The 18,018-nt window shown below is 35.8% G+C and overlaps 1 protein-coding gene and 1 non-coding gene across 2 annotated transcripts in view; one reads left to right on the top strand and one right to left on the bottom strand.

The window, feature by feature from the left end:
* Positions 1 to 18,018, top strand: part of LOC114248958 (EF-hand domain-containing protein 1) — a 43,540-nt gene that overhangs the window by 14,528 nt on the left and 10,994 nt on the right. The window contains exons 4-7 of the mRNA XM_028182405.2: positions 4,312 to 4,475; positions 10,817 to 10,913; positions 11,671 to 11,758; positions 14,798 to 14,948. Of these exons, the coding sequence (XP_028038206.2) occupies positions 4,312 to 4,475; positions 10,817 to 10,913; positions 11,671 to 11,758; positions 14,798 to 14,948 (500 nt within the window). The remainder of the gene's footprint in view (positions 1 to 4,311; positions 4,476 to 10,816; positions 10,914 to 11,670; positions 11,759 to 14,797; positions 14,949 to 18,018) is intronic.
* On the bottom strand, positions 3,039 to 3,112 carry TRNAN-GUU (transfer RNA asparagine (anticodon GUU)). Its single transcript has one exon. It is a non-coding gene; the product is annotated as a tRNA-Asn (tRNA).

The following is an 18,018-nucleotide window of genomic DNA, read 5'->3' on the forward strand; positions in this document are numbered from 1 at the left end:
ACAAGAGGTCCTACCACCAGTAATTACGCAAATTTGAATTGAATTATTATCACTGAATTATCATTATTTTGTATAGTACAAAGGAGTTCATTGAAAATTACATTTTTTTCGATAAAGTCAACGATTGGGCCGATCGTGCCTCTCTATCGTATGTTCCGCGCTCTTGCTTGCACGCTCAAGCTCAGGCGGAACGTGACACTTTTTCGTGCGTGCATCTGGTGCTCATCGATTTATAAGACGTTATCACGAAAAAAAAATATTTACCAATATTTTAAACACATATTTTTTAACTTTGTTTGTTCGCAAATTTGAATTGAATTATTATCACTGAATTATCATTATTTTGTATAGTACAAAGGAGTTCATTGAAAATTACATTTTTTTCGATAAAGATAACGATTGGGCCGATCGTGCCTCTCTAACGTATGTTCCGCGCTCTTGCTTGCACGCTCAAGCTCAGGCGGAACGTGACACTTTTTCGTGCGTGCATCTGGTGCTCATCGATTTATAAGACGTTATCACGAAAAAAAAATATTTACCAATATTTTAAACACATATTTTTTAACTTTGTTTGTTCTTGCCTTTATTCGTGAACTTTGTTCGAACAGCCACTTTAGCCTACATTTTTATATAATCTGTGTACAATTTCGGTATGATCTTATTATTAGCCTGAATACTACATACCTACCTACTACTAGTTTCAACTCATATCGTGAAGGACTTTTTGGCGGGAACGCGAGGAGCGATGTTGCATGATTTATTTTATTTTATTAATTTTGTGTTTCTTCAGGTTTAAATGTGTAATAATGGTTGCTTATGAACTGTTTATCTGTGAAATTTTTTGATGTTATATAAATGTTAATTAATATTAAACGAAAGCCTACACCGTATGGTAGGCCTACACCTATATGATACCTTTCACATTTCTCCTTGGAAAAATGGAACTACTACTCAAAGCGTAAACGTACTCTGACTTGAACACATACAAGACTTATTAATCAATATGGTGTTTAAGCCCACTGATTTTCTCGCAGGATCTTATCAGTCGGTCGCGTTTTCGATCCGGTGGTAGATTCCGCGAAGCACTGCTTTTGCTAGGGCCAGTGTTAGCAACACTCTCGGTTTCAGTCCCGTGAGCTCACCTACTAGCTCGGCGAATCTAGAATAACCCCACGAGGCTACTAGAATAGATAGGAAAAAAAAGAAGAAAAAGATGATATTTAATAATTCGTAAATGTTTTTAGAGATATTGTACTTAGATCGGAGAAAAAATAGAATTGTTTGAGTACCATTTTACTTCTATTTACTTCTATGTGTATCGCTTGTCTGTTTATTTGGTAGCTTTAGACAAGATTTGCTGTAATCAGTAAAAAGCACAATACAACACGGTTTTTTTTCTTTCAAAAAGTACAAACCTTAAATTGATACCGTTTTATCCTCTGTTTGTTCTTCAGTATTATCAGTGATTATAGTTAAATTTGGATCATTGGACAAACATTAAACTTAAAATGACTTAGCCAAGTTGTTGCGGTCCAGCTGTCATTTACCTGTTCGATTCCATTTTTGGATGTAAACCTTATTAGAATGGACTCTCCCGGTACTGTAGTAAAGAGCCGCAGTCATGATAAGAATCGCGAAACAAACTCATTGGTCTTATCTTCTCATCCGGTTGCCTCAGAAGGGCTTTGTTTTTTACATCCTTTTACTCTGAAGTCTATGGGCTGTAACTTAATTTGACGGCTTATTTATCTTACGTCAAATATTGATAGCTATATAATAAATAATATGTCGATACTATGTTGTGTGTATTACATAGTTTACTTATTATTCGGTTTTTAAAGTTTTGGTAAGATGTACCTTGTTTTATTTACATTGTCATTTAAAACATCAAGCAGGTCGTTAGTCGGTTCATACAACTGCGCAAATAATATAAAAATGTATTCAATATTTGCCCTAGGCACACTCATTAATTTTGTTGCTACAGATATCATAGACTAATATACTTAAAATGAATAAATTACCTGCGATAGTGTACAAATTATTACATGAAAAAAATATTCTAAAACACCCAATGCTAACCAATCATTAGGTAGGTCTTGCGACTTTAATAAAATGTATAACTACCTATGATTTTTTTCAAATTATCGATTGAAGCTATTGTTACCAATTTCATTTGTTAATTTATATTTGCTTAATTTTTTAACCAATGACAGTTCTACTATAATTGATTTAGGGTTTAGTAAAAACTCCTAACAAACATATAGGTACTACGTGTACTACGAAAATATTGTTTAAACATAATTTTGTCATTTAAATAAATAAATTTTACCGAAGTCGGGATTTTCTCGTGTGTAATACCTACCAGAATAAAATACCCAAAATAAGGATATATTTAGACCCGAAAACCGACTCTGATTCGAATGATATCGTAGTTAGGGTCACTAACCGCTTGATCAATGAAGCGATCAATTAAAGCGGTTTTTTTTTCTATTACTGCATATAAAGGACGGCAACTATTTCAAGTATAATATGTGTACCTCATTATTGGCATGATAAATTTAAAAAAAAAAAACGGCCAAATCACGTTTCTTATGTTTATAACGGCACAAAGATTTCTTTAATTGGATATTCGATCGGAATATCACTGAAATGTGTTGTTTATCGGATTACAGATTAGTTAGAGCAGTGATTCTCAACCACTGTTCCGCGGCACTTTTGTGTGCCGCCAAATTTCAAAAGTGTGCCGCCAAATTTTGCGAATATATAATAATGTTAATATTATTAAATTATATCATTTTAAAAGAAAAATATTTTAAACATGAATACATATTTAAATCCACAAAAAAAAAGTATATTTTAGTTTATTTCGTATATTAATTTTTTTTTATAAACTATTTATGCAGTGTGTTTGTAGTAAGTAAATAATTTTTATCTTTTTTTTTTGTGTGCCGCCAAATCTTGAAATCGTTAAATATGTGCCGCAACAAAAAAAAGGTTGAGAATCACTGAGTTAGAGGATTTAATTTATAAAAACGAAACGCCCCCGGGTGGGCTCGAACCACCAACCTTTCGGTTAACAGCCGAACGCGCTAGCCAATTGCGCCACGGAGGCAGATATTCGCTACATCAAAATAACACAATACAAAACTGTATGTATAGTTAAGATAAGAACTACAATCGTTTTCAAGTCGTAGTCAAATGTGAATCAAGCAAAAAAAATTCACTATTAATGAAATACTAATCTGGTAATAGTACCGAAAAATCACCATCTTCGGAACAAACTTTACGTAATGAATGAGGACGATATCACTCTTTTAAAAGATAACACGTATGTATAATTAGTAAAGTATGTATATGTCGGCGTTAAGCCAGAGCTTACACACATAAGGTCTTGGACAATCAAAATACTATAAAACTTAATAATTCTATAAAACTTTAACATTACTATTTTATTAGAAAAACGCTACGTCTTAGTTTTTACACATTTAGCCATTTTGTGATGGTTATAGAAACTACAACTTCTTTTATACAAACAAATGAAATTACTGCGAAACAATTCACAAAATATAGTTTTATATTCACAATAAATATTTTAGTGATTTTTACATGACTGACATTAATTTATTTCACATGAATTACCTACTTTTAACTAATAATATAAACTAACATTGATAAAATCCAGCCTAATAATAGATGGCGCCAACAACATCATTGAATAACAATTACAATACTTAATTAAATTATTACTGTTAATTATAATATAAATTATTATTAATATTTATGCTTTATTCATATTTAATTATTTATAAGTGATTTGTGTTTTTAAACAATAATATAAACATTAAACATATTCTGAACATCTTAAGATCGAAACAGTGTCTGCTAATTATTAAATATGGTAGAATAATAGTTCCATCTTGCTAATAATAAATAAACAATAACATAGAATAAACTAAACTATATATTATTATGTTAATTATTGCCAATAGTGGCGTTTGCGCCCATATATATTTATGTAGGTACGTGTCGCGCGGCAAAGATGTTCCTCCTGAGTAATTACGTGTTTCCTATAGAACAAACAAATAATCTCTGAAGCATGTTTCCGTACGAGTAAGTTCTGCCATACCGTTCTCCGAATTTAAATGGCGTTTCATTATTTATTGAGGAATAATTAACAGCCATATGGCTAAAATGGCATATGGTAAAATATGAAAAACCCAAAACAGATGATAGCTCGAACGGAGTCACTTAAACATTATAGGTAAGTAGCAGTATGGGACGTCATCTAACCGATATATTTTTATGTCATAGGAATGGCTCGAATCTCAAGGTGTAGAGTTGTCGAAAGAGGAAGATTTACCAGTTGATCCCTATACAGTGAAGGAAAGATGGAAATCTGTGCAGACTCCAAAGCGAGCGAAGCCCCGGGATGATCCGCTCCGACGGTTCCTTGAATACGATGGAAAAGTTCTCGCGTAAGTTCATCACTTTACTTTACTTATATCCCCGCGCTACTGACTGCAAAAAAAAAATAAACGAAACAAAATATAATGGTGCTAAATTACTCTTAATAATAACACTTTAAATTGTGATCCGCAAGATATTTTTCATGTGAATATATGAAGAATAGTTAAATATATTCATTCTATTTTAGTCATAGGATTCTAATGTTAAAGATCTGCTCGGCTATTATGCATAAAATATGGCTTCCTCGAGTAACAATAACAATAACTTCATTCGTTTCGCGTACCGGTATCCTTCCTATTTTCCTACGTAACTCCATAATTCATGTTCTAAGTGCTAGAAGTGGGGCAACAGTCCCATACGTGTCGGTAGCCCCATCATGTATTTTTTTTATTTATGAGCTCCGGTTTCGGATAGGACAACCGTAACAAATGAAATTCCCCTCTCTAGTATCAAGATGGGCTCTGCAAGCCCCTGAATACGATGTGGAATGTGAGTTCGCTGGTTGGAGCTACGGTAGTTAAGAAAAACCTAAGTTCGCCTCCATCGTGTCTCTGTAGTATAGTAAAAGACAAAACTAGTTACAGTTCAGCATAGAAGCTAATTAGATCACACTTGGAATTACTAATTTAGTCGGGACTTAGTTGAGACTAGTAAATAGGAGTACCGAGAGCACAAGATAAACCAGTGTTGTTAGCGACAGTTAATTTGATTTTCCTCTAGGTTTACGTGTGCCTGCAAAGGTATATTTAGTATTTTTTATGTTATCAAAACTGTTTTCTATAACAAGTACCGTATTACAATATAGTAATAGTTCGTAATAGTTTTTTTATTTATTTATTTTTTATTGCCCTTGTAGGCAGACGCTGCCTACCGCTTATAGATTTTTTAATATGAAATAAAATATTATACTCGTTCTCAATATAGACCGCTTAGGATATAAGTCGTTCTGAAGATCAGTTATTGTTATACACGAAAGTCTTTAGATTGAGAGAAAAATAATTATGCCGTTGTTCAGATGGATGAAGGAGCTCACGGCCCACTTGCTGTTAAGTGGTTGCCGGAACTTATGAATATCACCACGTGAGTGGTGACACTACACCTGACGGCTACACCTCCCGTTGACATCTCGAGAGTAGAGTATCTATATGTTTGTTAATAATTTGAGCTATAGATTGATATTAAATATATGTAATAAATATTCCTTTCACCTCTTAAAATAACTTAATTGGCTATTGGAGAGAGACATTGTCGTATAAAATTAGGTCAATTCCACTAATAAAGTTACAGGAAACAAGTTTTCCTCGTGCGCTTAGTTAATAAGTCCGGAAGACAATTGGGGGCTATTGACTGACCCAACACCGGGGGTGACTGTGGTGTCAGGCTCACCAAGAATTATTTCTATGTTAATTGTTAGCTTTAATTACACAATCTTCTCTCGCCTTGGAGCTAGTTCCGGGCCTTAATACCTACTCATTACAATGGATGTTCCATTGTGATTTTAATGAGCTTTCTTTGAATTTATTTGAGACACAAATAGGCAACATTGTTTGGGGTACGCTAATTAGTTTTGCGCTAGTAAATTTTGCCTTAATTGTGCTTTAATTTGTTGATGCTCGTATCTCAAGATGTAGGTACATACGCTTTTGTGGAATAATTGTTTGTTTCTTCAATTTGTCGTGACGTCTTACTTAAAAATCAATTTGATAATTATTTTTAATAATGAAGAATTATTGATAGTAAGAAGTTACCATAACGGATTATCCCCAAGATCCTAGCTAGTACTAAATTTGTCCTTGAACATAATTTACAACGGTGACGTGACCAGTCTACATCTGGTGTTCGGACTCGACGATAGTGATCTTTATTACGATTTATTGCAGTAATACTTAATAAAGCCCCGAATCAAGAACCTTCACAGAACTGAAAAAGGTCGAAGCCAGCCTCGAAAATTTTACGCGTAAATGGGTGCTAAAACTTCTACGCATAGTCCCTACTACTGAAATAATGTAATACATATCTTATTATAAAATAGGTGTAGTATAAACCGAAATACAAATTTCATCATCATCATCATCATAATCGTCATTATTCCACGTCATCGCTCCACCGTCGTGGTCTAAAAGATAAGAAAGACGTCCTGTGAATCCGTATCTAGCGATGCACTGGTGTCCGAATCCCGCTGGCAAGTATCAATTTTGCTAATGAAATATGTACTTACCAAATGTTCACGATTGACTTTCACGGTGAAGGAATAAAATCGTGTAGTAAAAATCATACCCTCAAAATTATAATTTGCCCAATTACCGGTGGTAGGACCTCCTGTGAGGCACCACACCCTGCCTATTCCTGCCGTAAAACAGTAATGCATTTCAGTTTGATGGATGGCGCAGCCGTTGTAACTATACTGAGACCTTAGAACTTATATCTCAAGGTGGGTGGCGGCATTTACGCTGTAGATATCTATGGGCTCCGGTAACCACTTAACACCAGGTGGCCTGTAAGGTCGTCCACCTATCTAAGCAATAAAAAAGAACGCCCAATTATATTTGCCATTTGCGGTTTCCACTCACAAACCTGTCTCCCGTACCGATCCTCGGTTCTACGGAATACATGTCCAGCCCACTGCCACATGAGCGTGACGACTGTCGGAACTATGACGCTACTTTAGTTCTCTGCCGATTAACTTAATTCTTGATCAAGTATGAATTTATAAATTAACAAATTAATTAATAAACGATTATAAAAAAAGAATGTGAGCCGTCACGGGACGCCTAGCAGATGTGAAACATCGACATTATTTTGTAAAAGTAATATGCAGAAAAGAACAGATTGTGATAGGAACTAAATATGTCATAATGATAAAATAAAATATTACGAAAAAAGAACTTGTTTTCAAGTAAAATACAGAGAGAATCGCACAGTCGATTGCGCATGGCGACGCGTCGCCACACCGTACACACTACTGCATATAGACTGTATATAGTACATACCATAATATAGCGTGGCGACTCGTCGCCACGCCAGAAATCGGTTTTAGGTTTTTTTTATTGCTCAGATGGGTGGACGAGCTCACAGCACACCTGGTGTTGAGTGGTTACTGGAGCCCATAGACATCTACAACGTAAATGCGCCACCCACCTTGAGATATAAGTTCTAAGGTCTCAATTATAGTTACAACGGCTGCCCCACCCTTCAAACCGAAACGCATTACTGCTTCACGGCAGAAATAGGCAGGGTGGTGGTACCTACCCGTGCGGACTCACAAGAGGTCCTACCACCAGTAATTACGCAAATTATAATTTTGCGGGTTTCATTTTTATTACACGATGTTATTCCTTCACCGTGGAAATCAATCGTGAACATTTGTTGAGTACGTATTTCATTAGAAAAATTGGTACCCGCCTGCGGGATTCGAACACCGGTGCATCACTTCAACACGAATGCACCGGACGTCTTATCCGTTAGGCCACGACGACTTCAATGCTTTCATGCTTCTGCAATTCGTAAATTTTACTTTATCCTTATCAACTAGCATCTTTGTGGTGTTTGTATTTAGCCGCAGCCGCTAGCGATAGGCAGTCGGTGCCTAGGGATGCCGCTGCAGTAGTAACGTAGATAAAAGTAAGGGCAAAACTTTTGACGTGGATTGGTGTTGTCAATAAAAATATTGGAAACAATTAGTTTTTTCTTTTCATCTTTACAAGAAAAAAGGTCAATAACAAAACAAAAAAACGTAGTTCACAAAATGAATCTCAATCGTGGCATTTTGGTTACGATATTAAACGAATTTCGTGAGGTCTTTGAATAGTCATCCGTTGTAATTGAAATAATAAGAGTACAGTATTTTTTCATCTTTACCATATAATTTGCAAGTGCTATTGATTCATGTGTTAAGCTGCAAAGTAAATCACCAAACGTAATTTTATTAACTTAAAATAATGTTATTTAAAAAAAAAATACTATGGCAATGAGTACGGAACATAGTTATAAACTTTTAACCATGTTGTTTGGTTCTTAATAGGACTGTATTTCAATGAACATTCAAACATATCTATTAAATAAATGCTATTATTATATATTATAAATGCTAGTTTTACAATAATACATGAATAAATACTGCATGATATTAAAATAATGTAACTTGGATTTGTCCCAAGATCACTGCAATTTGATCGCAGTGCGTCAGTTTTGCTTTTGCCTTTATTCTATATCTAGATATACATATACATATAGTGAAGATTATGAATTTAACAGAACATAATAAAATTCACGAAACTTAATATCGTTTAGGCATCATCAACCTAATCGCATTAAGGAAACAATCCCAAGATATGTAAGACATGCAATAACGTCAATGCCTTTATTAAAGTATTTATAAAGAAAACGACAACAAACGGTTCGGACATTAAAAAAAATAGAGAACGCTTATTAAACGAAATGACAGCCATTTTTTTAAATTTACATTCAAATAAACCAATAAAAAATACGAAACCATCGTAACATTCTTTATAAATTCAATTCTTTTGACAGTGCCCCATAAAAAAATGTCTAAAGATATTTTATACTTACTTATTTTTTAATGTTTCTTATCTGTGGTTATAATAAACTCGAACCAGAGTTACTCGAGGTCTGTTAATAAATCAGCGAATTTCCTCGAAATAAAACCCCGGTGGAACGTTTTCTTCAATTTTTTATTCGCTGTTCTTATCAGCGCTCGCCATAGTCGATTCGTAGGCTTTTTCTGTGTTTATTCAAAGCTCTTTTGTTGTTGACCTCAGTACATGATGAAGTTTTTGGCAGACTGCGGAAAAAAAATCATGATTTATTTGTATTTTTTCCTTACAAAAAAATACTTAGAGTTTTGTTAGATGGTTTTAAATCATTCCTTGCGCTTACACGTGCTAAGTCTACCTTATAACTAAACTGTGCGAAGATTTTGAAAAGCCAGTTTTCAGAAAAATGCTAAGGTTAAGCTATGAAGTTCTTGACTTACCAACAATCTGCGATGCATGGCCCATGGAGTATTTATGCCTCCTTCAAAATTACTTTCTACACTTGTCTGTACTTTGAGAAGTGTGTATTTTTTTTTTATTGCTTGGGTGGGTGGATGAACTCACAGCCCACCTGGTGTTAAGTGGTTACTGGAGCCTATAGACATCTACAACGTCAATGCGCCACTCACCTTGAGATATAAGTTCTAAGGTCTCAAGTATAGTTACAACGGCTGCCCCACCTTTCAAACCGAAACGCATTACTGCTTCACGGCAGAAATAGGCAGGGTGGTGGTACCTACCCGGGTCCTACTCCCAGTATTGTATAGAATGTTCTCCATCGGATGGGAGACAATAGGCTCGGCTCCGATTTTAAATCAAGTTTTCTCCTTAACGTCCTTAAAACTTTCGTGATTTGACAAAAGATGACCAGTAAGCTCATATCGACTGATGCGGCTACGCCAGGCTTAAAATGCCACAGATAGGTACCAATTTTTTTTAGAAAATAAATTTAATATGTGTCTAATAAGCTGTCACGAATAGCTTCAACGGTGAATGAATAATATCGTGTAATAAATAGGAAGCTGGTCTGAGCCTGTTTGTCTGGATAGCTACCATCAGTTGTTTCGGCTAAAGGCTGACTTGCATTATCTACTAAATGCTAGGTATGTTAATAGACATACCAGATATAACCGCTTAGTGTCAATCTCCTAAAAAGAAAATAGTCATCAAAAATTGTTTCGAAATAATAAGTATCTTCTTGTTTGTCCACATTGAACCACAACACTTATTTTTGTACACGTACCTCATTAGCATATAGCCTACTTTTGTGCTTCCGAAATGATTCATTCCCGAGATAGCTTGAAAAATAGCTTCACGGTATCACGAACAGTGAGTTCACCTGAATATACAATGCGGCTTATTTCCAGCTATAACGCTACGATAAATTAATGATTTGTATTTTGTATCATAAGCAGTTTGTACTAATGAATGCTATTTTGCGTTTCGTTTATTCGTTTTTTTAATTTTTATTTTCATTGATGTGCAGATAATCTCATTAATTACATTTACGATTATCCTCTCTGTGAAATTAGAATGATGATATATTATACAGTAGAAATGGACACGTCGTGGTTAGCAAGATTTCCTGCCACCGCACAGCTAAAACAAATGAAAAAGAACATCTTCAAATAACATCTTCAAATAATGCAATAATCTCAACATAAACTGCTTTCTCTTTGTTCCAAGTTCCTGGAGAATCTAATGACTTGTCTTACGTAACGAGAAATAGTTTTTGCAACCGGAAAAAGGAAACCGTGCAGCAACAATTTTAATAAAGTCTCTAATGTCTTATTCAGGTTCAACGTTGTGTGGGACGATCGTGATTCTGAAAACGGGGAACTGCGTGAATACAAACTTTTGTATTTTCTCCAAGACGACACCATTGCTGTAAAGGCGAGTTTTTTTTGTTTGTTTTTGTATATTGGAAACTGGTGCAATTTGTTTTATCGGAAAACTAGCTCAGATATCGATAACGCTCAGTATGGTTTACAGAGAACTTTAAGTTAATCTATGATTTATTTAACGGCAATTATTTTGTCAAATTAATCACACATTATTTTATTTTCATGTATTTTATTAAAATCTTCACGCTCGTTAAGGCGCATTTGTTCTTATTTCAATAAAACAATTGTAATAAAAATGAGCCGGCGAATGGCAAGCAGGACCTTTATCTTTTCTTAGTAAGTCGTTACCAAGTCAAGCGATATTTGATTTTCCCTTTGAATTCTCAGACGTATCTCCGTATATAAAAACGAACACACAAAAGCCTTTCGTTAGTGGAGTGCTTTCCGATTCACGAGTAATTCTCTCGCTCATTCGTTCGTAATTCCCACTTAATGACGTCGACCTCTTTATTTTATACCGTCGACATAACAATTATATTTCACGCTTTTTTAATTTTAATCGTTTCCACTAACTACGTCGAAGGACTATTTGTGATATTAATTACTTATCGCATTTCGGGCTTTGATTTTCGATACAAGGCGTCCTTGGAAAAGCAGAGCAATGAATATTTATTATTCGGCTCCGGGAAGAGGGCGCACTCCAATTACTAAGCTCAATAAAAATTCCTTTGCGCCCATATCGCGAAGCTAGTGGGTCGTCCGGATAGTAAATAAGTATGCCTTAATAACTGCGTTTTACTTTGCAGGAGCTCCACGACGAGAAGGGCGGGAAAGATCCATTTCCGTTATTGCTTAAGAAAACGAAACTGCCTAAAAAGTGGAAAGAAAAACCCGGTGAGATTATTTCAAAGTCTATAAAAGTCGAAACTTTTAAGTTTGATTACAGAACGGTTTTGTGTGCTCGATCATCGTTTAATATTAGAAATGGTCTACGTCAATTTATTTGGTAACGTTTAAATGAAGCTACGCCAGCGGGAATGTTGGTTAATAACGCATAATATCTCGTGAGATTCTAGCATCACGCAAGGGGGAGTTGTTACAAAAAACCTTTAATGGTCTTACGATGGCGCTTGTTAGAGCTCGTGTGAAAATGCCGATAAAAAATAAATGTGGAAATGATGTATGCGTTGCTGTCGGCGGAAATATTGAACATTTCTTCCCATAACGTCTCAATGCGCATGAAGGGGTCGATTCCTTATGGTTATTTAAATCATACGTTCATTATTATTCTGTTTAAAACTATCCATAATAAAAAAATACTATTTTCTGGTTGGCTTTCTAAACTGGAACGTGCAAATGTTTTTAAATAGAAATAAGTATTTATGCCTGTACACATACATTTACTACGACCACTATAAGACCTACCACTGGAGCTTTAGTATATGAATTACTAGGTTTAATTTTTATTGACACGGTTTTGTTTTTTCACTCGTGAACATGTGTTAGATGCGTGGGTCTTTTTTTTAGTTTAGAATACATGATTTGTGCCTGACTCAAGCACAGATTTATAATTCGATACGAGCGTGCGATACCTGTGTTTTATAAATGAACCTATAAAACTTAAAACGTTATAGCTATTATTTAAATCGACGGCCGACGGCTGACCAGACACACCTCTTGAGCACACAGACCGTTTCGTAAAGGTTTTGATGGCTCATTCATTTTTAATGAACAGTGAAATCCTCTTTATAGCTTTCAGAAAACAGTTCGTTTCCGCATTTTTAACTCTCCAAATAGCATTCCAATGTTCTACCCCTGCCAGAATTAACTTTGCCAGGTGCGCTCAGCAAATTATCTCCATAAATTTAAATCATGAAATATGCTATTTCTTCATTATTTGATATAATATTTCATAAATAACTATATTTTTCTTTTGTTGCTTCCACGGGTGGATGAGATCACGGCTCACCTGGTGTTAAGTGGTTACCGGAGCCCATAGACATCAACAACTTAAATACCGTAACATCCAATTTGAGACATGAGTTCTATATTCCAGTTTTATAGTACAACGGCTGCCCCACACCTCAAACCGAAACGCATTACTGCTTCACGGCAGAAATAGGCAGGGTGGTGGCTCATAACACGCCCTACCACCGGTAAGGTGTGTGAGATAGAGTGAATGGTACAAATCCATTTACCGGTTTATTTTATTGTGTACATATGTATGTATGTTTCGGAGTTTTTAACTATTGAACCCTTTTGTTTTATTATTGCCAAGAAAGGCAGTTGAGTCTATGATCATGACATGATCCTAAGTACTAGCCGCCACTCATATACATGCTACGGCAGAGCGGAAGACCGAGAAAGACTATTTACAGAATATTTTTGAAGAAGCCGGCGCTAGACGCTCGGAAACACGCTGGAGGGGATTTCGTTTCAGAGCCTGATCGTACGTCCCGAGGGGGGGGGGGTGATGGGAGAGATGTGCTCCACACTAAACGCTTCACTTTCCCCCCTTTGCCTTTTCATGAGTTCTGTCTCATGCGAGGTTTGGACGTTGGTTGTTGAGCGACAGGAGGTTTTAGTCAATTCGATTCCAACATGTTCTGCCCACCATCCTCAGTGGAGAGCGAAAGTCCTGCGGTTTCCTCCTGACCAAAAAAAGCCTCATCTTACGTGATGCGAGTGATATCTGAACAAACACTAAGGTTGAACGCAGTGATTAGCATCATTTACGACTTCAACACCATTAATTCACCACAACCTGCTATGGCAAGTTGTTTTAAGACAAAAGGAGATGCCGGGTTAGCCTCAGATAATTTCTCGTATATGTATTTTTATTTTATTTAAATTTTACGTAATACATAAATGTTTAACTAGATTCGGTTTTTGCGCTAAAACAGTTTGCGCGTAATGACAAATAAGGTATACGTTTCATTAATAGGCCGCTTTTAAAGAGATTAAGCTCATAAAGTTTGAGTTGTTAGCCGTTCCGACTTCCAACTTCTTAACTAAGGAGCTTATGAATTATTGCAATTGATGAAAACGTTCCTTCCGCGGCCCCTTTGTTCTTGTTTATAATTCTTGTGAAAGATCTTAATATTTAATTAAGCCCGATTCAATTGGATTTAAAACATTCCTCGAGAGGATCGTGCTTTATTAAATTTACTGTAGATGCTATTTATACGGCTGTGAGGTGTGTGGTGTGTGGCTTGGGATAGGCCCACCCCATCTCATCTCGTGGGTGTCGTAAAATATGACTAAGAGATTTGCTGGAGAACTGGCAGCATCGTTCTCTGGTATTGTACTAACGTACTGCGATCACGTGAAAATGAATAGTGTCTATTCAAGGACTGTTTTCAGATTATATTGTTTATGAGTTTTGGCAGCCGCTTAATGTAGACAATACAATCAATCACTTTTATTTATTTATTGCTTAGATGGGTGGACGAGCTCACAGCCCACCTGGTGTTAAGTGGTTACTGGAGCCCATAGACATCTACAACGTAAATGCGCCACCCACCTTGAGATATAAGTTCTAAGGTCTCAGTATAGTTACAACGGCTGCCCCACCATTCAAACCGAAACGCCTTACTGCTTCATGGCAGAAATAGGCGGGGTGGTGGTTCCTACCCGTGCGGAGTCACAAGAGGTCCTACCACCAGTAAAACCTTCAACCTTTTCATTTGCTGCTATTAAAGTCATTAACAGTGTTACCAAGAGATTACTAGGAGACAGCTGCTTTACTATACCCCTGACATTGAGCCGGGTGGACTGTATTTTCGTCTACCTACGAACCCCAAAAAAAATACGCACTAGGTATTCACATGCAGTATCACAGGTATCGTGTTCAAAAAAAACACGCACTAGGTACATGTAGTATCACAGGTATCGTGTTTCAATAACTTAATTCATATATCTATCTATTCACAGTATCGTTTCCGTCAACTGTTTTGGAAACGAGCGAAGAAGAGGTGACTGAGTATTACGCACCGAGGGATCTCATCGTCGGACAGACTGTGTTCATACTTGGACGCAAATTCTTACTTTGCGATTGCGATAACTTCACTAGAAATTATTACAAGTAAGATTATTTTTTTTACACTCAAATGAAAAATGTTCAAGGACAATGAATACCGGAGCGGAAATGAGTTTTTTTTTCTTCATAAAAAGTACGTTCTATCTAGGTCGAACGATAAAGCACTGAATAGTTTCCTGATTGAGATTTATATGTAACAGGATTATCGGGTTTTTTATTTACCTAGTTTTGCGCCCATTTTAAAGAGAATGGATGGAGAATGAATTTTAAAGAGAATGAATGAAAAAATATCTTCATTATCTTAATGACATAGTGGGCGTATGGTGGGTAATCGTGCAAAGAGATTTCGCGGCATGAAATGATGACAGTACCGAGATGTCTTCACTCCTCCTAAGCCAGGCAACATTTTAAACCTTGATTTCAAAGGAGAAGGTGGAGAAGAAACAGTCCCAATCTATGAAATATTACTTAGACTAATATCATCATTAGACTAATATGACTTAGACTAATATGCAGGCAACGAATGTGTTTAGGTTCTATTCGAGCGATAGCACCTCGCCTTGGCCCAAGTCCACTCCCCGAAGTGAGGCGAGGTTTAACAGTTACGGCTCGCATCCATTAGGTGGCAAGCTTTTGCTTCGTTTGTCGAGTTTGGATGAGACATATAAATTTTTTTGTATTCCTACCTATGATGGTAGCCTTTAGAGGCTATGCCAGTCTAGCCAAGCGAGTCGGTGAGCTCACGGGGCTCTAACCTAAGGATATTGCTAACACTAGCCCCAGCAAGAGCAGTGCTTCGCAGAATCTACTACCGGACCGGAAACGCGACCCACTGAGAAGATCCGGGGAGGAACTCAGTGGGCTATGTCTATGGGTAAGTTTACTCGCCGAACCCTTCGTCGCAAGCGACGGGTTCGACGAGAACGGTGACCGGTGCTTGAGGTACCTAAAAGCACCGTTAGTGACTCGGGAGGGACATAAGCATTTAATTAATATGAGACAAAATATTTATTTAAAATATTTTTTCATCGGTAGACTAAGGTGTCATTGGTATGTTCTCAAAAATTCTCATGCATAGCGTGTTCATAAAGTAGTAGCTAATGAAAATTATTCATGTTGATAGTCTGTGGTTCATATGTTTACCTGATTTAGTCTGTTATCGCGTCGTTAACTTGAAGCAAATTTTTCATAGTAATTCCGCCATTTTTTAACGAAACCACGATGAACTATTGTATATTTGTCTCAAGAAAGAAAAAAGGGTGCGTAAATATACGCGCGTAAGAAATTTCTTTTTTTTTTTATTTAAATTTTAATCAATTTGAAAAAAAAGTCGATTAAACAACATCCTCAAACACGCATATTGGACATCCCTTTTCTTGACATCGTATAAATTCGGTAATTCTCGGTACGGTTCGGAAAGTTCACCTGCGGCTATATTCAGACTCGCCAAGTTACGTCGGTCGTATTGTACTGAGCAATTTTTTGGGCAACTTCATTTCTGTTAATTTTGTACAACGGTACGCGCGCATCGTAAAATTTCACCTCATCAATTTTTCATAACGCGCCTAAAGAAGTATAACTTCAAAAATCTGCGTCCGATTTTTGCTGTTGGTAAAATATTTTCCTGCCTCTTATGTGAAAATATTTCAATAGAGACGCGAGCGTTTAAACAGACTTGAAACTTTGTTACGTAATACAAAAAAATCTGATCCAAAAGACGAACTACACTATAGAAAACTTTCTACTTCATTTAACATGATACTTTTATGAATTATTATTCATATTCATATTCCAAAAACTCTTATGGAAATTTAAGGAAAAACTTTTGAATTTCGAAAGTTTGTTATTGGAGAATTCAATATATTTCAATATAGTACATATATACCCGTATACATCCTATATCTGCTTATATCTAGGAAGATCAAATATTCGGATGTATATGGATATAAATAGATATAACATTTTTCATCAATCGGGGCTCAATCAGAAACGTTTCTTTAGGGCAGATAATCTTCATTCATTCTTCCATCCTGTTGTCAATTTGGGTTTCCGTTTCTGGCTCAGCCACGCAAAAAAATTCAACTCAAATTAATATGGTGACAAAATCACACGGCTCGAATTAGCGCCTGTCACAGTCGAGATTAATTGAACAACATTAATGAGCCGATGTTTGTGTTCATATATTCTAAATGCAACAATACAATCTTGACGTGGGAGCAACTGGTGCGTTGTTTAAGTGAACTGTTTATCTTCCAAATAAAATAAAATAAAAATAAAAAATAGTATCTACGAGAGATCACCCGGAGCAAGCATATTGTGCGCTGTGTTAGGCGGAAACGCGAGCAGGTTGCGTTTTGTTCATAAACACACACCTGATTACGGTTTGAAAAATGAGACTACAGGAAATATTTTTCCTTAGATGATCTATAAGTGATCGCTGTTTTAGCCCACCTTATTGTTTTCCTTTTTAAATGAAACTAAAATGAAAATTATCACTTTTTCGCTATTTTGAGACACCCAATAAAACATACTACATATAAGGATTACAAAATAAAGGCAAAATAGACGGCTATTAAATAAACTTTCAATTTATCCGGTGTTATTTTGTACTTAAAATCCATTGAGGCTCATACATGCGCTTAATATCAAGCAATTTAAAAGGAACAAATATCAAATGTTAGTCCAAGCTTATGTCAATACATTATTGTTAATTAGTCACAAATTGGTTCTGCGATTAAGGTGATTAGCATGTAAAGGCACCGACATGAAGGGTTTTCGTGTGGAAGTTGTTATTGTATAACAATTTGACATGTACTTTGATTAGCTGTGTTTGTAAACTATTTAGGGCTCGTGTTCTTATAAAGTTAGTTCTAATTATTCCTTTAGGGTTATTTTCAGGTAATTTACTTTTTACCTATCATTGGATAATTGATAAAATAACATTGTACATACTTTTATCATGTTATTTATCTATTTATCCACTCAAACCGAGAGGTTTTGTATCTTCATCATTTACATTACGTAGGTTTAATATATGTATAGATATCGTGAGAAAAGATTTTTCTTTGTAATTTTTCGGAAAACTCTGCTCTCTCAAATAGCTACCCATCTTAGA

This window comes from Bombyx mandarina, chromosome 15 (genome assembly GCF_030267445.1).
Source record: "Bombyx mandarina strain Sakado chromosome 15, ASM3026744v2".
In the NCBI taxonomy this organism is placed as follows: Eukaryota; Metazoa; Arthropoda; class Insecta; order Lepidoptera; family Bombycidae; genus Bombyx; species Bombyx mandarina.